This window comes from Pseudophryne corroboree, chromosome 10 (assembly GCF_028390025.1).
Source record: "Pseudophryne corroboree isolate aPseCor3 chromosome 10, aPseCor3.hap2, whole genome shotgun sequence".
In the NCBI taxonomy this organism is placed as follows: domain Eukaryota; kingdom Metazoa; phylum Chordata; class Amphibia; order Anura; family Myobatrachidae; genus Pseudophryne; species Pseudophryne corroboree.
The window spans coordinates 7376997-7402463 of NC_086453.1; the positions used below are offsets into that span (position 1 = coordinate 7376997).

The 25467-nt window shown below is 50.4% G+C and overlaps 1 protein-coding gene across 2 annotated transcripts in view; it reads left to right on the forward strand.

Annotated features, from left to right (window-relative positions):
- Positions 1–25467, forward strand: part of KIF17 (kinesin family member 17) — a 71463-nt gene that overhangs the window by 9339 nt on the left and 36657 nt on the right. Inside the window, exons 3-10 of one of the 2 annotated variants that reach the window (XM_063942073.1) lie at positions 3519–3665; positions 3751–3852; positions 5732–5921; positions 5996–6448; positions 7059–7147; positions 17039–17186; positions 18898–18959; positions 19086–19210. In XM_063942073.1, the coding sequence (XP_063798143.1) occupies positions 3519–3665; positions 3751–3852; positions 5732–5921; positions 5996–6448; positions 7059–7147; positions 17039–17186; positions 18898–18959; positions 19086–19210 (1316 nt within the window). The remainder of the gene's footprint in view (positions 1–3518; positions 3666–3750; positions 3853–5731; positions 5922–5995; positions 6449–7058; positions 7148–17038; positions 17187–18897; positions 18960–19085; positions 19211–25467) is intronic. The other variant, XM_063942074.1, reaches the window with a different exon arrangement.

Below are 25467 nucleotides of genomic sequence, written 5' to 3' on the forward strand. Positions count from 1 at the left end.
GTCCCAGCACCATCCGTATATTGAGTATATGTCCCAGCACCATCTGTATATTGAGTATATGTCCCAGCACCATCTGTATATTGAGTATATGTCCCAGCACCATCTGTATATTGAGTATGTGTCCCAGCACCATCTGTATATTGAGTATGTGTCCCAGCACCATTTGTATATTGAGTATATGTCCCAGCATGTCTGTATATTGAGTATATGTCCCAGCACCATCCGTATGTTGAGTATATGTCCCAGCACCGTCTATATCTTGAGTATATGTCCCAGCACCATCTGTATATTGAGTATATGTCCCAGCACCGTCTATATCTTGAGTATATGTCCTAGCATGTCTGTATATTGAGTATATGTCCCAACACCATCCGTATGTTGAGTATATGTCCCAGCACCATCCGTATGTTGAGTATATGTCCCAGCACCATCCGTATGTTGAGTATATGTCCCAGCACCATCTGTATATTGAGTATATGTCCCAGCACCATCCATATGTTGAGTATATGTCCCAGCACCATCTGTATATTGAGTATATGTCCCAGCACCATCCGTATGTTGAGTATATGTCCCAGCACCATCTGTATATTGAGTATATGTCCCAGCACGAGTTAGAGCAAATCCACCTGGACAAACCATGCTGTGGTTAACGGTGGGGCAAATCCATTATGTTTCTATGCAGGGCGTATACTGGCGGCTTTTGCATGCAGCTCACAGATTTCAGGAACATTTATTTTTGCACTGATTTAGAAATGAGCTAGAACGCGGCCCCCTCCCACCCTGTCCGTACTGTGTAAATTTGCCACCGGCAGCTTAATGTGGTTTTGCCAAACTGAACATTATGGATGCACCTGCGACTGACACGCCCATTGTAAGCGCCCGTAGACGCTCGGATCATAAATACGCACAGAAAAATAAAAACTTTCTGCTCATATTTATGAACCGAGTTAATGGAGATGAAGTATGGAGGTTTTATGGCTTTTAGCGAGCATGCTTCTATTTTAACATTTGACCATTTTCATTTCAAGTCACATGAACCGTAATCACTATGGCCCCCCTCCCCCCCCCCCCCCCATATACATATTTACTATATGTTCTAGCTCCATGATACCACTTGACCAACCCAGTAACACCACCGCCATCTTATTCCCAAGCCTACAGCCACGGTACACCAGCCACACTATCTCCCAAATGAAAATATCCAATCCCCTGTCTGTAAGTGAATAGGTGAGACAGCGCTGCGAGTTACGTATATTGGGGACCATCCTGAGTTGGGGATAAGGAGAAAAAAGAAGCTGTAACTTTACACCTGGACAAACCACGCTGCAAATACATTTGTTAGTTTGCATGCAGGGTAAATACTGGCTGCTTCTGCATGTAGCCCACACATCAATAGCTATATTGTTACACTGCAATTTAGATCTGAGTTTGGGCATGCCACCTCCCACATCTAAACTCCGATTCCCCGATCTAACGATCCGTCGAGGAATCAGGGCGAATTAAACATGTTAACAAAAATCAGATTTGCCTCGCCAATCCCGACCAATGGGGAATCAGGATTTTTAAAGGTGTAGCATTGACAAATAACTTATTTCTAATATATAGAAAACCCACAGAGCAATTTCCCACATGTGTGCAGGAAGCGTGTTAAAATGAAATGTTATTGTAGAATCCCCTGTCAGTCAGTACACGGCCGGCGCTATGGGGGACACTGCAAACGTCAGGGGTGGGAGGAGCTAAGACAGGGGAGCAATATAAACACGCCTGGGGTATACATAGGGATCTCCTTACAGAGACCTAAGAAACAAATAGGGTTAAAGTGGCCAAAAGGAGAAAAGAAAAAGGGGCAGACTGGATGGGCCAAGAGGTTCTCATCAGCCGTCACATTGTATGTTTCTCTGTAACTACCAGGCTGCAGACGCTTTCAGTAGTGTCACTGGGTCCTGAACAGCGTGTATGAAGCGACATGAGTAACAAATACTTTATACTCAGTCTGTGCAAGCAACTGGGAGTCACCGGCTGCATAAACGCTGTTTGGTGCTCCGCTAGTGGTGAAAGGCCTTATAGGGGGAGCAGCGGGGCTGAGGACAGACTGAAGGGACACAAGGAGGGAGTAGGGTAGGCCAGAGAGGAGGAGGTTACAGTAATCAAGGCGGGAGATGATAAGGGCATGGATGATAGTTTTAGCCACTTCCAGGAAGATAAAGGCTCTGATTCTGGAAATGTTGGGAGACGCAATGGGTGTGGGAAGACAGAGGGCAGAGCGCAGGATGGGAGATGCAATGGGTGTGGGAGGACAGGGGGCAAGATGGGAGATGCAATGGGTGTGGGGGGACAGAGGGGAGAAGCAATTAATGTGGGGCGACAGAGCGCCTAGTTCAGAGCTGATCACTGTTGTGTGAAATCACACAGCGGATGATTATGGAACGACTGCGCATGCGTACTGTTCGTAATGCGCAGGCGCGAGACCAATCTGCAAAAAAAGAATCTAGCGATTTTTATTTAATTTTTTTTGATCGCTAGGCGTACGCAGGCTGATTGACAGGACGCAGACGTTTGCGAATGGTAACTGGAAGTTTTCTGGGAGTGTCAGGAAAAACGCAGGCGTCCCCAAGTGCGTTCAGGGCGGGTGTGTGACGTCGGCTCTGGCTCAATCAGCCTGTTTGTATGGCACTGTAGGAGTAGGCGACGGGCTACGCACAGACTGCGCAGAATGGAAAACACATTAGATGGTGAATGAGCTGTGAACGGATTTGCAACTGAGCGGTGTTTGCAAAGCTTTTCGCGCGACGTACACAGTCTTGCACGGGGCGGGTTTTCACTCTGTCTTTGCGTGGCGACTATCCGATCGCAGACATCTGCAAATTCACAAAGGAGCGATCGGGTCTGAATTAGGCCCAGAGTGCAGGATGACACCTTGTCAGCGGATTTGAGGAACAGGGAAAGGGCGGGAGGAGGGGGAAAGACGATGGTCTGGGTTGCACACACAGAGCCTGGTTTTACTACTGTAAGGTAATGCCAGTATCTGCTAATGCGGGGGGGGTCGTGTGTGTCTAAGCAGAAACTCATGGCGTCCACTGATTTCACATCGGCTGCTGGAACGGTCAGCGTTCATACCTGCACCTGCCCCGCGCTAGGAGCTGGTGATCCGTCAGAGACAGGCTTCCCTTCCCCGTACAGTACCCCCATAATGACACTCCCACGGCGCTCCCACAAATCAGTGTGGTTCAGTGCGATCACTTTGCCGCTGCCAAGATCACGCCACAAAACGCCCTATTATCCGGAAAGACAGATCTGGCAAAGTTGCAAACAGCTCAGAATAGGACGGTCGTACACAAAGATGCGTGAAGTCGGTCTGCGCATGTGCTGTATGCAGCTCGCCGTTTACGTCCACGAAGAGAGATCCGTGCAACGTCCATGACGTCTGTATTATTGAGGCACCGGGTAATGTGCGCTGGTTCCTAGTAAAGGCTGTCTCCCGCATGCCCCTATACTCACCCTGCATCTCCCCATTACAGGGCGTGACGGAGGGCTACAATGGAACCATCTTTGCGTACGGCCAGACTGGCAGTGGGAAATCGTTCAGCATGCAGGGCGTCCCAGACCCTCCCGCGCAGAGGGGCATTATCCCCCGGGCATTTGAACATATCTTTGAAAACATTCAGGTAAAGACGGAGGAGCTAGCACTCGCCCCAGAGAGCTCTGTATGGTGACAGCTCCTAATCCTGTATTTCTCTCCCGTTGCCGCAGTGCGCAGAGAACACCAAGTTCTTGGTCCGAGCTTCCTATCTAGAGATCTACAACGAGGAGATCCGGGACCTCCTTGGAGAGGACACCAAGCAGAAGCTTGAGGTATCCGGCTGGAGACATCTTAGAACATGCATCAGTGGCGCTATAGATAATGTAATGCGGGGACCTATGCGTGCCGCTCCTCCATGGCGCATCCGTTACCCGCTGTCGCCACGCTAAGCGTTGTGCTCCATCCACTTGCAGTGTGTGGAGCTGAAGGTAGTCCCTTTGCGTTCATGAACAGACCCACTAACCCTTCACAGATACACCTTCAGGTAAGAGGCTCATTCATATACACTAGGGCTACATCTATATCATGTGAGGTAGGTACAAAATAACTCCAGCACGTGCGTGGGATCCACAGTTACTTTACAAAGGATTAGGCTGGAAATGTCGCCCGGATCAGGCCCCCCCCCAAGCAGGAGGAGGGAGGAGCGGTCCGCAGGTCCAGGAATTGTTTCGTTCTCGGTGGCCTGTGTTTCCACAACAACCGCTGACTCCGTCCCTGCTCCCAAGCCTAAGAAAATGCACAATGGTTCCTATAGCAACAGGAACTGTCAGCGGCCGGGAATCCCATCCCTATCGCCAGCAGCAGGGGGACTACAAGCCCCAGCATGCACTGCCAGCCATTGGTTGAGACACAGACATCATTTATTGCATTAGGTCAGGGGTGGGGAACTTTCGGCCCTCCAGCTGTTGCTGAACTAAACATACCAGCATGCCCTGCTACAGTTTTGTTATTTGGCCATGCTGAAACTGTTGCAGGGCATGCTGGTATGTGTAGTTCAGCAACAGCTGGAGGGCCGAAGGTTCCCCACCCCTGCATTAGGTGCAGTCTGTTATATCGCTTGCACCACAGCGCTATAGTGATATATTACACACAGCGTAGCGCCATTTATTACCAATATTCTTTATACAGCACCAACACATTTATATTTAGGGGCATGTGTTCCACAATCTGCGTTTAACATGCGGCTGCGGTGTGTAAGTATCGCCCCTAATCGCAATGCAGTAATGTAAGGATACGGGGCCTAATACAGCATGGATCGTTAATTAGAGACTTCGCAAATCGAGCGATTATCAAACAACTGCGCATGCATAGCGTTCACATTGTGCACACGCGTGGGGTAATAGCGACAGAAAATGCGTACGGATCATAAACGCAATGCAGCCGCTGTTTGGGTGTGTCAGGAAAAGCGCAAGCGTGCCCAGGTGTTTTTGGGGAGGGTCTCTGACTTCGGCTCAGACCACTTCCAGCCCGTCTCAGTCACAGATTACTGGCATCCTCAGACCTACTCACATTTGTTCAGACGGCAAAGATTCTTCGATGTTCCGGGATTTGCGTATGCATCTGCGAGTGGATAGCGATCTGCGATGTATTTGCAAATTTGCACGGGGCGTTGTTTCTTCCTGTCAAGGGTGGCGCAATTTCTCAGAGTAACAATCCATGCTGAATTAGGCCCACTGTCTGCATTTACCATTCTAGAGGTGCCGGGAAAGCCAGGTCCTGGTGAATGGTTAGAAGCACATCGATAGTGGCATACCTAATACGCTGTTGGGCTGTACATGCATCAGGATGGGTCAGCGGGGATAGACCCCTTATAAGATGCAATAGAGCAGCCCATAGGCTATTATGAGTTACCGCCATCTGAAGGTGGCATAGGCTACTGGGATTATTACATTTCACATTATAGCAGCACCCATAGAAATCTATGAGGGCTGCAGGGGTACATTTGTGAACAAGCAGACATCGGTGCCCGCTGTTCTCCTTTGGCGTAGTATTCCCTCCTGGACACACAGCCCAGGCACTTGTTCCCCATGTCCGCAGATCGGTAAGTCCACGCTGATGACTCCTCTGCGTCACCGCCTGCGCTCCCGCACCCCTGCTTGCAGACTCCTGTGACGGAGGCGATATTTTATTCCAGCCTTTCTCTGTTCCCAGCTGAAGGAGCATCCGGACAGGGGTGTGTATGTGAAGGCTCTGTCATTACACACCGTGCACAGCGTTGCGGAGTGCGGGAAGATCATGGACACCGGCTGGAGAAACCGCTCCGTAGGTTACACGCTGATGAATAAAGACTCTTCTCGTTCACACTCCATATTTATAATCCACATAGAGATTTGTACGACAGGTAGGTGCGCCATCTGTGTGATAGAGGACGGAAGTGACATAACGTTACCTTACATACGACTTGTCTCTCGGCAGATGAGAACGGGGAGGATCATCTCCGAGCCGGGAAGCTCAATCTGGTAGATCTGGCCGGCAGCGAGAGACAGTCCAAGACCGGCGCCACAGGAGAGCGGCTCAAAGAAGCCACCAAAATAAACCTGTCCCTCTCCGCCCTGGGCAACGTTATCTCAGCGCTAGTGGACGGGAAGTCCAAGCATATTCCCTACCGGGACTCCAAGCTGACCCGCCTGCTCCAGGACTCGCTGGGAGGCAACACAAAGACCCTGATGGTGGCGTGTTTATCGCCCGCCGACAACAACTACGACGAGACCCTCAGCACCCTGCGCTACGCCAACAGAGCCAAAAACATCAAGAACAAGCCACGCATCAACGAGGACCCCAAGGACGCCCTACTGAGGGAGTACCAGGAGGAGATCCGGAAACTGAAAGCCATGCTCACTGAGCAGTCCGACATTAAAGTACTTCCAGGTACGCTGTCACGTCTGAGTCGCCATACCCCTATTACCTGCCCCAAACGGTCACTGTCTGTCAATCACTCTGCGTCCTATTACACATTGCAGGACCATGGCGGCACATGCGTAGTAGCAACAACATCGGACAACTGCGCAAACATCGGCCTAGCGCCCCCTCTGAATCAGGCCCGGTGTCAGGCGGGACATGCGTAGTAGCAACAACATCGGACAACTGCGCAAACATCGGCCTAGCGCCCCCTCTGAATCAGGCCCGGCGTCAGGCGGCACATGCGTAGTAGCAATAACATTGGCCAACTGCGCAAACATCGGCCTAGCGCCCCCTCTGAATCAGGCCCGGTGTCAGGCGGGACATGCGTAGTAGCAACAACATCGGACAACTGCGCAAACATCGGCCTAGCGCCCCCTCTGAATCAGGCCCGGCGTCAGGCGGCACATGCGTAGTAGCAATAACATCGGACAACTGCGCAAACATCGGCCTAGCGCACCCTCTGAATCAGGCTGGGTGTCAGCAGTTTTGCAGTGTCCAAAGTTGGAAAATGTAATAAACGTCATAGAAAATGTACAACGGATAATCTAATGGCTGTGCCGCGTCGCTCTTGTTCCAGCACCTGAGAAGCTGTTGGTGACGCCAGCCCAGCCAGACCAGAACGGACATGGCGCTGATGTGGAGGCTGAGAAACAGATGATCCGACAGGTAAAGGTGACCTGACACAGACTCGGGAATCCTCACCATTATCAGTTCCCCTAATAGGGGGTTATGTAACAGGTCTCGGGATTACGGAACCAGCGTGATTTCGGCAACTTTATTTTCAAATGTAAAGCAGCAGCCAGTTATAAGGCTGGTTTTGCATAATGACTAATTGGCGCTTTAAATTTATGGGGGAACTCTACAAAAACACACTGGTTCTGTAATCTCTGAACCAATTACATAACACCCTATTCACTATTACAGGAAATATCTGACTTCTCAAACAGGGAAATGCTGAAAGCATGGCCTGTCTGATTGGATACTTAGGGCTTGTGTAACGTCTTAGGAATAAGCATGTGGCTTACAATGTATAAGGGACACGACTGGCTGATTCTAGGCTCTAGGTACAATAGTAATACCACGTCATGTCGTCTGCTGCATTCAGAGCCAGAGAAGAGGGGGTAATTCAGACCTGATCGCAGCAGCAAATTTGTTATCAGATGGGCAGAACCATGTGAACTGCACGTGGGGGGGGGGCAGCTGTAACATGTGCAGAGAGAGATAGATTTGAGTGGGTTATATTGTTTCTGTGCAGGGTAAAAACTGGCTGCTTTATTTCTGCTGCGGGGTACACTGGGCTCCACAAGGAATAGACATAGGGGTGTAGAGTAGGATCTTGATCCGAGGCACCAACAGGCTCAAAGCTTTGACTGTTCCCAGAATGCACAGCGCCGCCTCCTCTATAACCCCGCCTCCCTGCACAGGAGCTCAGTTTTGTAGTTGGTGCTGCAGTTTGCAGGCACATAACAGAGGGGCTGCTCCAGGCAGCCCTAAGAAAAGCTTTTTTTGAAGAAAAAAGTGAAGACTTCAAGGGCAGCAGCGGTGGTAAATGTCAGAAGACACGGCTGCAGCTCCAGCTCTCCCCAGCGGCGCTGTACACTCCCGAGCCCTGGTTGCCGGGTAACTACAGCAGGAGGCTCCGGTTTTCTTCACGTCAGGCACACACGACTGGGGCTCTCCGGGATCGCGTGGCCGCGCTTCGGGAGGTGGTGAGTGGGTTCCGCTTGCGGGACCCGGTCTTTATCGCGATCCGGCGCGGTCAGTGGGAGGCGGGCCGCGCGCGCTGGCGATGGACACTGTGGCAGTACAGGCGATCCCACTAGATCACCAGGGCATGGGTGCAGGTCAGATTTTCTCTCTAAACCATTTTCAGTAGCCCACAGTACCAGGTGGTTTGCCAGCAGAGGGGATAAGGCTTAGACCTGAAGCCCCTCCCCCAGCCCCAGGGCGCCATTTCCCGCAAATGTTCCTGCCCTGGAGCTGCATATCTGTCTCTCCCTCACTCCCTGGCAGTGTCTGGGTGCCATTATCCCTCAGCTCACTGTTCCTGGGACTGCTTGGGCAAATCCTCCTATGTAAAGCCGCCTGGTTGTCAGCGCTGTGACTTTACATGACACTTAAGTATTCTACCTGCCTTTTTAGTCAGTGTTAGTAAGAAAGAGTGCACTTAGTCAGGGTTTTCTAGTACAATTACCCTGTGATATACATCCAGTTCTTACTGTGCAGTGTTATATCTATTGACTATATAGCTATATATATAAGCTAGTCCAGTGTAGTATTATTGATAGTAATAACCTCTGCATTGTACAAACTGTGACTATCTGTGTGTGCATTAGCTTGCTGAGTGGTGTCCGTTTCTTGTCTTTCACTCAACTTGCTATCCCTATATTCTATAACCTGAGGGGACTTGGTGCGTCAGGTTTTATATTGATATAGGATTTTCACAAAGATATACCTTTAATACGTATTTTTCTCTGTGATTTAGTCACCATATCTCTCCTTTATCTCTGCTAGTGCTGACTACACTGCGCAGGGGTTTGGGTAAGAGGTGTTGTGCTGCTGCCAATTGTACTGTGTTACCTGATAATGCAAGTTATATCATGTCTGCTTCTGAGGGTAACGGTTCTGGGGCTGAACACACTGCCGGTGTTGCTGAAGCCACAGATCACTATGAGGGGAATATAGCAGCTGTGGGCTCTGGTTCTGGGGGCTCCTTGCCCCCCAGTGGGACTGTGGCAACGGAGGTACATAATGACCCACCGTGGGCCGCTTTTTCCACGCTTCTACATACGCTAGTTAATAAACTAACACCCCCTATGGGACCCCCAATCCCGGTACAACCGTATGTGGTCCCTGCAGCTAACCCGCCGTGGGCGGACGATTTATCTGCTCAATTGAAGAAGTTGAACCAGTCCCTGACTAATAAAAAGTCTGACCATCGCTCGCCTAAGTCCAAGGGATCCTCTAAGCGAGCGCTTGTCTCCTCACAATCCACTGCTGTCACTGACACCTCGTCTGATGAAGACGGCACTTACACTGACCCCACAGGTTCTGACTCAGATACAGCTGATGGGGAGGGTAGTTCACATGTGGATGTTCCTGATCTTTTGGGGGCTATTAAGTTAATTCTACAGATTACGGATGATCCCGAGCCATCCGTCCCTCCTAAGAAGCCAGATAGGTTCAAGCGTCAGAAGGTGGTTAAACAAGTTTTACCTCACTCTGATCACCTAGTGGATATACGTCAGGAACCCTGGGAAAACCCGGGTACGAAGTTTGTGCCTCAAAAGAAGATGCTGGCTCGCTATCCCCTCGCACCAGAGCTGTCTAAGAATTGGGAAACGCCTCCTCCAGTAGACTCACATGTGGCTATGATCGTGGTTTCCTCAGCTCTACCTGTCACTACCGTCACGTCTCTAAAAGAGCCTACGGATAAACGTGTGGAGGGTTGTCTTAAAGCGATTTACACCCTCACGGGTGCTGCACAAAGGCCCACTATTGCAGCTACATGGGCGGCAGAGGCTATTGAAGCATGGGCCTTGGAGTTAGAAGCTGAAATCTCTTCTGACCATGCTAGACAATGCTTGTCATATATTGTCACAGCTTCTCGCTATATTAAAGAGGCGGCTTCTGATGCCGGTATCCTAGCAGCCAAGGCCTCTACTACGTCAGTCCTGGCTTGCCGGATATTGTGGCTGAGATCCTGGTCTGTGGATCTGGACTCTAGAAAAACCCTGGAGGTACTCCCTTTCAAGGGAGATATTCTGTTTGGGGAGGACTTAAATAAGATAGAGGCTGACTTGGCTACTGTCAAAACTGCCTGTCTGCCAAGTACTGCACCTTCTGTGTCGAAGGCTATGGGTACTTCCTTTCGCCCCTTTCATCCTTCAGGTAAAGCAAAAGGTCAGGCGTACAACAAGCAGGCCCGCACTTCCAAACCTGGTAAGCCAAAGCCAAAAAGAGCCTGGGTGGCCCATCAGCCAGCTTCCAAGACAGATAAGCCTGCCGCATGACGGGCCGGGCCTCCCCCTGGGGGACCCCAGGGTGGGGGGCCGGCTTCTAGGGTATACCCAGGAATGGTTGAAGACCACTTCAGATGCCTGGGTACGGGAAGTCGTCACTCGAGGTTACGCCATAGCCTTCAAAAACCGACCCCCTCATCGATTTTGCTAGACAGACGTCCCGTTGGACCAGACAAAGGCAAACACTCTGCATTTGGTGGTACAGACCCCCCTGGATACAGGAGTCGTAGTACAGGTGCCTCTTGCGCAGAGGGGCCGGCGGTACTATTCTCCGCTGTTTCTAGTCCCGAAACCGAATGGGTCCTCCCGGACCATTCTCAACCTCAAGGCATTGAACAGGTTTGTGAAGGTTTCCAAGTTCCGTATGGAAACCCTTCGCTCTATAGTTCTGGCTTTGGAACCTGGGGACTACATGGTCTCCCTGGACATACAGGATGCTTACCTGCATATTCCTATAGCAGCGTCACATCAGCAATACCTGAGGTTTGCTATTGGCAACTTTCATTACCAGTTTTGGGCGTTACCTTTTGGTTTAACAACGGCTCCACGAGTCTTCACCAAAGTAATGGCGGTGATGACGGTGGTACTCCGCCGTCAAGGGGTCCGGATACTGCCGTATCTGGACGACTTGTTAATCCTGGCAAATTCCTCAGAACTTCTCCTACGTCATCTAGATATGACGGTCCGGTTTGTACAAGCCCACGGGTGGCTCATCAACTGGAAGAAATCCTCCCTGATCCCTGCTCAGAGCATGGTGCATCTGAGAGCGCTATTGGACACTCACAACCAGAGGTTGTTCTTGTATCAGGAGAAAGTCCTGAAGCTTCAGGATGCTATTGGACACTCACAACCAGAGGTTGTTCTTGTGTCAGGAGAAAGTCCTGAAGCTTCAGGACAGGATTCGTTGCTTCCTTTCTCGTCCGCAAGTGTCGATACATTCGGCGATGCAAGTGCTGGGCCTCATGGTATCAGCATTCGACATGGTGGAGTATGCTCAATTCCATTCTCACCCCCTCCAGAGGCTGATTCTAGCCAAGTGGGACGGCCTGCCTCACCGGATCAGGTCTCAAATGATCTCATTAACTCCGGAGGTCCGTCTGTCGCTGCTCTGGTGGATCCAGGACCAACAATTGTGCAGGGGCCGTCCCTTCTGGATATCCAACTGGGTCCTGTTGACGACAGATGCCAGTCTAAGAGGTTGGGGTGCGGTGATGGAGCAACACTCCCTTCAGGGTCGGTGGACCAAGGAGGAGTCCCTCCTCTCAATCAACCTAGCCCAGCATTTAATTCACAACCGTCCTGTTCAAGTGCAGTCGGACAACGCCACCACAGTGGCTTACATAAATCATCAAGGCGGCACTCAAAGCCGTTTGGCAATGAAGGAAGTCTCACGGATTCTGCAATGGGCGGAACGCCATCTACCGACCATATCTGCGATTTTCATTCCGGGAGTCCTGAATTGGGAAGCGGACTTTCTCAGTCGTCCGGACGTGCATGCCGGCGAGTGGGGCCTCCATCCAGAAGTGTTTCAACTCCTAGTGGAAAAGTGGGGTCTTCCAGACGTAGATCTGATGGCGTCTCGACACAATCACAAGGTTCCGTTTTTCGGAGCAAGGACAAGGGATCCTCAAGCAGCATTCGTGGATGCGCTGGCAGTGCCGTGGAGGTTTCGGCTGCCGTACATGTTCCCTCTGGTGTCACTCCTGCCCAGGGTAATTCGGAAGTTCAAGCAAGAAAAAGGAATTCTGCTTCTCATAGCTCCAGCGTGGCCCAGACAGCACTGGTTCTCAGACCTGCAGGGCCAGAGCCTTCTTAACAGCAGTGTAGGCCCCTGGGCACAGCAATTCACTGGGCCCCCTACCCATGCTCCAGTGGTAGGGGTGGGAGGAGCTATCAGCAGCAGCTTTGATGTTCCGCGGGCAGTAGGGGGTGTTCTATCTTCTGCTCAGCATGTAGGACCTGAAGCAGTAATTTCTGCTAATTATTCCTGTACTGCACAGATGGGGCTAAACTGTAGAAGGGGGCATTGGGCTGAATGAAGAAGCCCCGGTACATGACATCCAGGGTGGTAGGGGGTGTTTAATACATAGGGGAGGGGTGGCTAGTGAAGTGGGCTTAATATTTATCATTTTACGGTGGGAGGGCAGCTTGCTTGACTGCAGATATCTCAAGTTCCTGAAAATATATTTCTCAGCTTTGAATGGGATAAAAAACTAGAGAGTCCCACCTTTCAGAAGGTTCTGGGGACTTGGGGATCAGAGTTCAGGAGCCAGAGCAATTCACCAATGAAAATCTAAAACTGCATATTAGGCATATGGAGCTGGAGCAGGGTCCAGCTGCTTGAAGGCTGATATCTCTGGTTCTGGGCATAGTAGAAACAAGCTGCCAGTGTCCACTAAAAGGGGAGAGTCCCAGCTTTTGGCTTATAACCTTAGAAATACTCTAAGTCAGAAAGAACCCGAAATATCTTGTTGGGAAGAGCAATTAACAGGCTTGGATGGGGACCACTGCTTTCAAGTCGGATATCTCTGGTTCCCCAGGGCCGATTTTCAAAAATCTGGTACCCCTGGAAAGAGGGGACCCTCAGCTATCAGCATAGGGCCCTTATTATCTTGGGGCCCTTGGGCAAGAGCCCATTGAGCCCATACGAAAAGACGGCCCTGTGCAGGGCCTATCGTCAGAGCGTCCAATTCTACTTCCACAATGCCCAGACCTCCTCGTTCAGGGCCCCTGTGTCCACCAGGACGTAGCCCGGCTGTCTTTGACGGCGTGGCTCTTGAAGCTTCCGTCTTAAGGGCTAAAGAGTTTTCTGAGGCGGTCATTCAAACTATGTTTCGGACCCGGAAACCGGCTTCGGCTCGGATTTACTATCGGGTCTGGCATTCTTACTTTGTTTGGTGCGCATCTAACGATTATGACGCTTCCAAGTTTAGTATAGCCAAGTTGTTGGCTTTTCTTCAGCAGGGCCTGGACTTAGGCCTGCGTCTGGCCTCCCTCAAGGTTCAAATATCTGCCTTGTCGGTGTGGTTTCAGAGAAAAATTGTGACCTTACCTGATGTGCATACCTTTACTCAGGGTGTGTTGCGTATCCAACCTCCCTATGTCCCGCCTGTGGCTCCTTGGGACTTGTCGGTGGTTTTGGAGGCGTTACAAGTGTCTCCGTTTGAACCTCTTGGTTCAGCTGACCTTAAGTGGCTTTCCCTTAAGGTGGTGTTTCTGCTGGCTATTGCTTCAATTAGAAGAGTGTCGGATTTGGGTGCCTTGTCCTGTAGTTCCCCATATCTGATATTTCACCGTGACTGGGCGGTTCTTAGGACTCGTCCCGGATATTTACCTAAGGTGGTTTCTTCGTTCCACCTTAACCAGGAGATTGTGGTTCCGGCACTTGTTTCTCCTGATCTGTCTCCCAAAGAGCGGTATTTGGATGTGGTACGGGCTCTCCGTATCTATGTAAAGAGAACTGCTTCTATTAAGAAATCTGATTCTCTCTTTGTACTGTTTGGATTTCACAAACGGGACTGGCCTGCTCACAAGCAAACTTTGGCCAGATGGATTAGAATGGTGATTGCACATGCTTATGTGAGGGCTTGTCTGTCAGCTCCTGCTCACATTACGGCCCATTCTACTCGGTCTGTTGGACCTTCTTGGGCGGCCCGCCGTGGTGCGACCCTTGAATAATTGTGCAAGGCGGCTACGTGGTCCTCTGTGAACACGTTGTGAGAGGACGGTCCCGTACGAAAGCACTCGCCGCTTTCGCGTCCCGTCTCCTGCGCACAGAATGGAGGGTCAGGTCACACGAGGCCTGACCACATAGGGGATTCCCGCTTACCGTCAGTAACCGCCTGTTACTGACTCCACCCACTGCGCTGTGGGCGGGTTTATGCTGCCACCACCAAACTCCTAACCTGCCATGGCGTTTGGAACCACGGTTCTGCTCTGTATGTGCCGACGCACTGCCTTACCACACCTGTGTGGTGTTGACGAATCCCCACTAGCCACTTGCTAGGCCTCTACCGGTAGCTGGCGGAAGGCGGAACTTGGAAACTTTAGGTGCTTCCCTGGACAGCCGGAGGACGGGGCTATGTTTGGCATAACCCTGTAGGTCACAAGATGAAGCAATCTTCTTGAGGCAGATGTTTATTTGCTCAATAATAGCCTTAAAAAAGACTCATCCCTATTGCTAGGGGCAACAGCATACAGCAAGATGTTCCAGCAGAATAAAGATGGTACAACTACAATCTGGAGGCACGCAGGCCTTCTTTTATGTCAATTTTCCACACAGTACCACAGGGGGGTAAGCCCTCCTTGTCTTCTCCAACCAATCAGGTTATTGCACAAAATATAAATAAATTACATTTTACAAGGATGTCAGTAAGTGCAAAAAACAATATCCTCCTTCCTGTCACCCAGACAACGTTTGGTATCAGATTAACATTCACTATTGATAAATTTATCACATAGCTTCAAAATACAAATGTTTCTGTCTCATTCACATCTCCAGGCAAACCCAGTGTTTGAGATTACAACAGGAAAGGCTATACAACACATCAAACAGTCTTCCTTCCTGCATCTGCCACCCAGGGCTCGCACATCAACCAAATCAGGTACATGAAACAGGTTCCAAGCCCATAGACCCCGTGATTAGCATCTTTCTCTAAGGTACTTACACATCAAAAGGTTTTGTAATTCACACCTCTCTGCTAGGACAGGGCCATTAGCATGCCACTTCCTACTGACAGGAGATGATTATTCAGACATCTATAGTAAGTGCATTTTCCCCTTTAAAATACAGGTGACCATATCTTGAATATAAAATAAATACAGTTAAACATGCAATCCTGCAATTGTGCACAGAGCACTACATATGACATGTTAAGACACATCATTAAACAAACTTTTAAACAGTCCGCGCCCAGCGCCGTAAGTACGTTTAACAGTGACGCCAAGCGCCCATTGTCCCTTAATATGGCGCCGGGCACGAGGGTTAACCCCTTCAGTGCCGCAGCGGCCATTGTCCACGTGGGCTGGGGGGTCTCTCCGGCCACACACGTCCATAAGGTTCTATGCCTTCGATACTGCCGCTTCCCAGGATGCTTCCTTTGGATGCCGGGTTCTTGTGCCCGCTACAGTGCGTCCCCTCCCATAAGGAACTGCTTTAGGACATCCCCATTGTCCAGACTTGTGGAGCCCAGTGTACCCCGCAGCAGAAAACGAGTTTTATGGTAACAACTTACCTTTGTTAAAACTCTTTCTGCGAGGTACACTGGGCTCCACAAGGCGCCCACCCTGACGCACTTAGCTTCTTTGGGTTGGTATGGCATTAGCCGCTGACACTTCTCCTGTCGTGAGATTGTGGTGTATGTGGCTACTAACCGTTGTCGTCTCTTTTCCTGCTACTGCATTGGGTTGGTTAACAAAACTGAGCTCCTGTGCTGGGAGGCGGGGTTATAGATGAGGCGGCGCTGTGCATTCTGGGAACAGTCAAAGCTTTGAGCCTGTTGGTGCCTCGAATCAAGATCCTACTCTACACCCCTATGTCTATTCCTTGTGGAGCCCAGTGTACCTCGCAGAAAGAGTTTTAACAAAGGTAAGTTCTTACCATAAAACTTGTTTTTTACACTGCAATTTAGATTTCAGTTTGAACACACCCCACCCAAATCTAACTCTCTGCACATGTTACATCTGCCCCTCCTGCACTGCACATGGTTTTGCCCATTTGCTAACAAATTTGCTGCTGCGATCAGATCTGAATTAGGCCCAATATTACTTTGTTAAGAAGAGACACAGACACGAGAGAACGAGGGATCCACTAACCCTTTATATAAGGCTGTGGATAGAGGATGTCCCGGTACTGGAGACAGTGCAGAGAGGAGGCAGTAACTGAACATGGCGTATGGAACGTCTCCCTTACAAGGGAACAGGGTGCGAGATTTATTGACACAAGAGAAGATTAAGGGGGAGAACGATCACTGTGTATAAGTAATGGCCACACAGAATAGGACATTCCCTGTGCAGTCCCCACGGTAGGCAGATGGACACTCACTATACCTGGAGGAGCGGGTTCTGAGCTGGGGGCAAGAACTTTGTATCTGGTCTATCAAGGGTCAGTTTTGCAAAACCAGTTATATTTGGCGATTCTGCCGGCAGTATTTAAAATGGCCATTTAATTGACGGTAAAACCTGGCCCGTGGGGTATATTTTACAACCCAGCACGGCTTGGCCTATAATTAAATTGCCATTTAAAACCCTCCAGCAGAATCGCCAAAAATATCTGTTTTTGCAAAACAGGCCCTGTATAGATCATGCGGACATGGTTTGGTTCTTCTCTGTAGTCACCGGGGATTGTGAGGGTGAACGATGACGTATGTATGATTTACCATTTATTTATTTTTTTAAAGACCTAATCTCACACCAAGGACGTGGGAACTGCCCCAACAAACTGCTCCTTGTCTCCCCATCATCCTGTTGTATAGATGCCTCATGTCATAGATGCATGTACACTTATATGTCACCACTGACCTGTGCTGGTCCACAGGAGTACGAGGAGAGGTTTGCTCGGCTGAAGGCGGAATACGAAGCTGAGCAGAAGTCCCGAGCGCGCCTGGAGGACGACATCAGCAATCTGCGCAACTCGTATGACCAACAACTGGCCACCGTGGAGGAGGACCTGAAAAAGAGATCAGGTGACACCTGTGGCTTCCTATTCATAATATATCTCTGTACAGAGAGGACTGTTTTATATAGGGTGTGTTCTGGAAGCTCATTCCGGGATAGTAATAGAGATGGCACCCTGAGTTCTGGCTCAGTAGCCATAGGGATCTGTGTTCCAGGCATAGGTTACATATAACACGCTATGAATACATGTATACACACTATAGAGAAAATGCACGTGTATAAATATGACCACCCTTACAGTACTGACTTCCAATGTCAGATGTTAGTTATTTACTACAGGGCAGGGCAGAGTTATATTCTGGCGTTTGCATAGCATTATCTAGGAATATAACATATAATAAAGTTTGTAGGAATGTTCGGGAGAAACTCAAGAACTACTGAACAAACTTTGATCAGTTTTCAGTGAAATCTTCCTTGAGATCCTTTGAGTAACGCAGGCTATGAATCATCTCACTATCATGTTAATTGGCTAATTATCTCTAATTATTAATCATCTCTGTTGTCGTGCCACAGAGCAGGTAGTGCAGGGGTCAGAGCCGCACATTGGTAATGGGGGGAGGGGTGTCAGAGGCACACGTGGATAATGGGGCACATATTAATGGTGCACCCCCTTTCATTTGGGAAAATGTTAATTTTATCTTACTCAAGTGCGGCAACATATTGTTCAAAGTTTCATGCTGGTGTGTGTGTGTGGGGGCAGTGTGTATCGTAGGGCGCAGTGCGCTGAGGAAACTAATACCGTTTGGTCGTCGCTTGCATATCGCTGACTGCGGTGCCCCCCCCAGTACTGGTGTGCGCCTTTCTACTTTGTGTTGCTGCACTTGAATAAAATAAAACATTTTTTCGGAAACGGCCTATGTGCGCGTTTGTTGTTGGCGCATCACCCGATAAAGATGAAATATGTGACGTGAGACAAAGTGAAGTCTAGGTCTATAGCGCTTCCAGTCACATGTGCACTGTACGAGCGCGCTCCTCACACCGCAGACGTGTCCATGTGATCTTTAAGAATTTTCATATTACAACGTCTTATAACTACTAGAAGATATTAAAAAAAGACAAGTAAACTACAAAAATGGGTAAGAGAAAATGTATAATTGAATAGAATGAATTATGAGTCGGCAGAGACGGGCAGACACTGCTGTCATGGATCATATAATGTGTATAAACGTTGATGCAAGTTACGTTACACAGGGAGGGATGTACTAAGGGAAAAATGTGGTAAAACCCCCGTTTTCAGGGGGTTTTGCCTCATTTTCAAATGTACTTAGATCCAGACGCCGGGTTTTTGCCGCCCAGGGTATCGCCATCTTTGGATGGCGATACCCTATAGAAGCCTATGGGCTTCTTATCGCCGGCCGCTGCTTCCACTGACCCCCGCCGCAGATGCCGTCCCCCCCTCTCCCCCCAGCATACCTTCCTCCAGGAAGCCTGGACCCGGAAGGTAAACTGCTCCTCCCCCTAGCAACGCAGCCCGGAGGTCCTTCCAGCTGCTGGGGGAGGAGGAGACGCCGCCGCGGACAGCCTGCTGCTGCTTCCCGACGTGGGGGGGAGTGTGGAGAGTCCAGGGAGGTGACGGAGACCACACCACCTCACAGGTATCGCGGCAGGCCTCCGTCACCGCATAGCGATCTGCGGCGAGGTGCGGCTATGTATGTTAATACATCCCACCCACAGTATGATACAATCATGTGACATTACTGTAATCTGCTCTGCTCGCAGGTGTCATTATGAATGGTGTAAGAACAAGGCCGGGGAGCTCGGCAGAAGTGTCAGGAATCCAGGTATGAGACGTGCGTCACAGGTGTCTGCTGCCTGAGTAATAATGATAATCCGTAGAGACGCCAATATAGCGCTCCATCTCATGTGTGACATCACAAGTGTGACTATAATGACATTCTCCTTACCAGCCAGAGGCAGCACAGTCACCGGTGGCCATGCATCTCAGCAGCGTGAGGAGAGACACCGCCCCTGCCGCACCGATCCCACCAGAGGAGGCCGCGGCGTCCGTCAGCCCCCAGCAAGTACTTGCCAGGTAAGGGACAACTCTGATAATGATCGTCAATGCAGACACAGAAATCAGGAGCCAGAAGCACACGGCTGGGAGTTACACCCGGTTGCTACCCACATCCACGAAGGTTTAAAAAGCCTGCTGACATGTTATTTGCAGATAGGTGTATATTTCAATTTTCTGCTGCGGGGTACACTGGGCTCCACAAGGAAATAACATCGGGGTGTAGAGTAGGATCTTGGTCCAAGGCACCAACAGGCTCAAAGCTTTAGACTGTTCCCTAGATGCACAGCGCCGCCTCCTCTATAACCCCGCCTCCATGCCAGTGAGCACAGTTTGTAGTTGGTGCCTGCAGTAGCAGGTCACTTAACAGGCGGCTGCTTCAGGCAGCCTAATTTCTGTGACCTATATATGTGTGTGTGCATGTAGCTGCTGCGTGGTTGCCTTATTGCAGGGTATTTCACTCAGCGTGCTATTCCTATATTACTATACCTGTGGGGGCCAAGTGTTTCAGGTTTTCTCTGATAATATAGGTTTGTTTCACAAGATATACTACTGCAGTATTTTTTTCTTGTGAGTTATAGTCAGGGCCGGCAACAGAAATCTCGGGGCCCCGTACAGTGATATCTGTGGGGCCCCATCTAATTTTATCTATCTATCTATCTATCTATCTATCTATCTATCTATCTATCTATCTATCTATCTATCTATCTATCTATCTATCTATCCACACACAGAGGCTCTAGCAGGGACTATGCTGCAGACAAGACCAGCACTCCATTCATAGCATAAAGTTATTTAATATCATCCAAGACACGACTAGTGCAAAGTCAGCATATGGCATATTGGAATATTCTCACAAATAACGTCCATGCTGGGGACATGTGTCCAACCCAGCTGTGGCTCCCTCAGTCTGTCTGTCCCCAATGACTACATGCTGCATTCCCAGCTCCCCTACCCTATGCCAAAGCAATATATACCCTCACCAATCCACTCTTACCCCGGGGAGAGATTCACCTACGCTGCACTTTCCACTATCCAGACCCGCACACCACACAGCAGATACCATGCGGCCCTCACACCCCACCAGAAGAGGCCAGCACAGGGCACAGGAATCCTGCCCAGCGGAGCTGCTGCCATGTCCCATAACTGCTTGCAACAGATAGGGACCCGGAATAGCAAGTGCACACTTGCGCCGCATAATGACTGTGTGTAAGAGGCTCCTGTCACTCTGAGGCTCCATTATCATCATGTAGAGAGAGCACGCCCCCTTTTTCATTTTGTACTTTTGTACTGAGCCCTTAGGGAGCCCTGGCACTCTCCACATGGCCAGCTGTCTCAGTCCTATACATCGCAGACTTGCTACCCCCGCCCTCCTGTTTACTCTTAGGCTGCGCCCACACCACCTATTTGGACAAGACGGCTCACATCCCTGACGGTCACTAAGTGGCATATCCTTGGGGCCCCTCTGACCCTTGGGGCCCTGTACAGTTGTCCCCTTTGACCCCCCCCTGTCGCCGTCCCTGGTTATAGTCACCATATGTTCTGTTCCTATTGAACCCTCGGTCTGTGCCGGCTTCTGCTGTATCTGTGAGAGTTCTTACTAGGTATAGGGCTGCTACAAAATAATAAATATCTTTTTGTATTGGGTTGCCCATTACTGTGCGCATAGTTATGTCGGCTACACGTGGCAATGACATTGGTGCCTCTCCTACACTGCGTGGTAATGAGGCCACTGACGGCTTGGAGGATAATTTAGCAGCTGAGAGTTCAGGTTCAGGGGCTTCCTTGCCCCCCCAGTGGGTCAGTAGCACTCGGGGCATCAAAAGAACCACCTTGGGCTACGTTCTCCACATTGTTAAACACGCTTGTAACAAAATTGACACCCCCTGTGGGACCACCTGTGCCGTTGCCACAGTTTATGGTTCCCGCTGTGAACCCGCCATGGGCGGATCAGCTTTCCACTCAGTTACAGCATTTGAACCGATCCATGTCCAAATCTAAGGGTCACTCACGCCCGCATAAGACTAAGTCGTCTTCTAAAAGGGCCATTACCTCCTCCAGTTCCGCGGCCTTAACTGACACGTCCTTCGAGGAGGACGGTGCTTATACTGACCCCTCGGACACTGACGCTGACACTGATGTTTCAGATGGGGAGGGGAAATCGTCCGTGGATGTCTCGGATTTGATTGAGGCGATACGGCTCATTCTTCAGGTGGCTGATGATTCCGAGCCTGAGACTGTCTCCAGGAAACCTGATCGGTTTAAGCGTAAGAAGGTGGTTAAGCAGGTTCTTCCCTACTCTAAACACCTGATTGACATATGTCAGGAATCCTGGGAAAATCCGGGGACAAAGTTTACACCGAATAAGAGACTGTTGGCTCGCTATCCTCTCTCTGCGGAGGTGTGTAAAAATTGTGAAACCCCACCGCCTGTAGATTCTCATGTGGCGCGTATGGTTGTTTCCTCTGCCCTACCAGTAACTACCGTCGCCTCTCTGAAGGAACCGACGGATCGTCGGGTGGAGGGCTGTTTAAAAGCGATTTATACCCTGTCTGGGGCTGTTCAAAGGCCAACTATTGCAGCTACATGGGCTGCTGAAGCTGTCGAGGCGTGGGCTCAGGAACTCGAGGCGGAACTGCCTTCGGATGCTTCTGTACATGCTTGGCAATGTCTCTCATATATTGCCACGGCTTCTCTGTACCTTAAGGAGGCGGCCTCCGATGCCGGGGTGCTCGCTGCCAAGGCTGCTACTGCATCCGTTTTGGCCAGGCATATCCTTTGGTTGAGATCCTGGTCGGTGGATTTGGATTCCAGAAAAACCCTGGAGGTTCTTCCTTTCAAGGGAGACATTCTCTTTGGAGAAGACCTCAATAAGATTGTGGCTGACCTGGCTACTGCTAAAACAGCCTGCCTACCTAGTACGGCTCCTTCCGCACAGAAGGCTAAAAGTACTTTCCCTCTGCCCTTTCGTACTCCAGGTAAAGCAAAAGGTTAGGCGTACCCAAAGCAAGTCTGTGCTTCCAGAACTGCCAAGCCCAGACCAAAGCGTGCTTGGGCCGCCTGTCAGCCAGCTTCAAAAATCAGGATTTTGGTACTTACCGATAAATCCCTTTTTCCGATTCCACAGGGGCCACTGGAGCGTAGTTACAATGGGGAATAGTAGGCAGTAATTGGGAGCTGGCACTTTAAAAAACTCTAACCCTGTGGCTAGCTCCTCCCCTACTATCTCCCCTCCAAGCCAGTCTACGTAAAACTGTGCCCAAGGAGAGCTGTAATAAAGAAAACCTTAAGGTAGAGGAGGTTATTGACGTCCAGTCAACCAGGATAATCCAAACTAACCCTGGAATAGAACCTAACAATAAACAGGCTAACCTGAACTCAACAAGCGGTCCGTTAAGCAAAAAACAACAAGGAGGAACAGCGCTGGGCGGGCGTCCAGTGGCCCCTGTGGAATCGGAGAAAGGGATTTATCGGTAAGTACCAAAATCCTGATTTCTCCTTCATCCACTAGGGGCCACTGGAGCGTAGTTACAATGGGGACGTCCCAGAGCTCCCAGAACGGGTGGGAGAGCGCTGAGAGTCCTGTAAAACCGCTCGGCCAAACTGAGATGCAGAGGCCGCAAAAGTGTCAAACTTGTAGAATTTAACAAACGTATGACGGCCGGACCAAGTAGCCGCCCGACATAAAGTAGTCATAGAGACACCCCGGGCAGCCGCCCACGAAGGTCCCACAGAGCGTGTGGAGTGTGCTGAAATGGAAGATGGAGGTTCCCGAGAAGCCGCCAAATAATCTTGCCTGATGGTCAGTCGAATCCATCGAGACAAGGTTTGCTTAGAGGCCGGCCAAGCACGGCGGGCGGCGTCGTACAGAACAAATAAGGAATCAGACTTCCGAATAGTTGAAGTCCTATCCACATAGATCTTGAGCGCTCTTACAACATCCAATGATCTCGCATCCGGAGAGTCCCCCGAGAGGGCCGGGACGACAAGCGGCTGATTGATGTGAAAATCAGACACCACTTTAGGTAGAAAGGACATACGAGTACGAAGCTCGGCCCTATCCGCATGAAACACCAGGTAAGGAGACCTGCAAGAGAGAGCCCCCAGTTCCGACACCCGTCTAGCTGAAGCCAGCGCCAGGAGAAGAACCACCTTCCAGGTGAGATATTTTATCTCTACTGATTCCAGGGGCTCAAACAATGAAGACTGCAGAAAAGACAGGACAAGACTGAGGTCCCATGGCGCTGTCGGAGGACGGAAGGGAGGCTGTATTCGAAGAACCCCTTGAAAGAAGGTCTGAACCTCAGGCAGCAAGGCTAACCTTTTCTGGAAGTAAACCGAAAGAGCAGAGACCTGCACTTTTAGTGAGCCCAGTCTTAGGCCTGCTGAAAAACCCGCCTGCAAAAAACGGAGAAGACGGGCTAAGCTATACACGGAAGGAGAAAATTCTCGACGTTCACACCATGCTACATAAGCCTTCCAAATGCGGTAGTAGTGAGAAGATGTAACTGACTTTCGAGCCCGAAGCATAGTAGGTATAACTGTACGAGGAATCCCCTTCCTTGTCAAGATGGCTTTCTCAACAGCCACGCCATCAAACGTAGCCTGCGTAAGTCTGGATAAAGAAAAGGACCCTGTTGTAGAAGGTCGTCTCGTAGTGGTAGGGTCCAAGGCTCGGCCACCGACAACAGATGTAGAGTGGAGTACCAAACCCTGCGTGGCCAATCCGGAGCCACTAGGAGAACCAGAGCGTCTTCCCTCTTGATGCGTTGCAGAACCTTCGGCAACAGCGGGAAAGGAGGAAAGAGGTAGACGAACCGGAAATTCCAAGGAGCCGTGAGGGCATCCACGGCCGCCGCCGCCGCCGGGTCCCTTGTCCGAGAGTAATAAAGAGGCAACTGATGGTTCAGGCGGGATGCCATGAGGTCGATCTGTGGTTTTCCCCACCGACGTACCAGTTGCCAAAACACCTGGGGATGTAGCGACCACTCTCCCGGGTGCATGTCTTGTCGGCTTAGATAGTCGGCTTCCCAATTGTCCACTCCCGGAATGAATATTGCCGAGAAGGACAGAGCGTACTTCTCCGCCCAGAGAAGGATGTTGGTGACTTCCCTCATTGCTGCGCGGCTGCGAGTGCCGCCCTGACGGTTGATGTACGCTACCGCCGTGGCGTTGTCGGACTGAACTCTGACCGCTCGACCTCGCAGGAGGTGATGTGCCTGCAGCAGAGCGTTGTACACCGCCCTTAGTTCGAGAATGTTTATGGGGAGAGCGGATTCGTGGATTGACCAGCGCCCCTGAAACTGATGTCCCAGGGTCACTGCCCCCCAGCCTCGCAGACTGGCGTCCGTGGTGAGGAGAGTCCAATCCCATATGCCGAACCGTCTTCCTTCCAACAGATGGGTCGACTGGAGCCACCAGAGCAGCGATGACCGTGCCTTTGGAGATAGCGTCACCCGCTGATGAAGGAACAGATGAGATCCTGACTACTGATGTAGAAGACACAGCTGAAACGGTCAAGAGTGGAAGCGACCGTACGGAAGAGCTTCGAATGCTGCTACCATCTTTCCCAGCAGGCGAATGCACAGATATACTGACACCCGACGGTGCTGAAGGACCAATCTTACCAGTGTCTGCAGAGACAGTATCTTGTCCCGCGGAAGGAAAACCCTCTGATGGACTGTGTCGAGAATCATTCCCAGAAACAACAGCCGTTGTGAGGGGCATAAGTGAGACTTCGGAAAATTCAGGACCCACCCGTGTCGGATCAGAAGGTCCTGTGTCATCCGGATATTCTGAAGTAACCCTTCTGCTGAGCTTGCTTTTATTAGCAGATCGTCCAGATAGGGAACAATTGTCACACCCTGCTTCCGAAGTAGGGCCATCATGACCGCCATGACCTTTGTGAACACTCTGGGAGCAGAAGAGAGACCGAAAGGAAGGGCCTGGAACTGTAAATGAGCGTCCTGTATTGCGAACCGGAGAAAAGCCTGATGAGGAGGCCAAATGGGAACATGTAAGTATGCGTCCTTGATGTCTAAGGATGCCAGAAACTCGTCTTTTTCCAACCCCGCAATAACAGACTGGAGGGACTCCATCTTGAACTTGAATACCTTCAAATACGGATTGAGATCTTTCAAGTTCAGGATCGGTCTGACTGAGCCGTCCGGCTTCGGTACTAGAAACAGGCTTGAGTAATAGCCCTATTTCCGATGATGCGAGGGAACAGGGATCACAACCCTTGCATACAGAAGCTTCTGGACCGCGGCTTGTAAGGC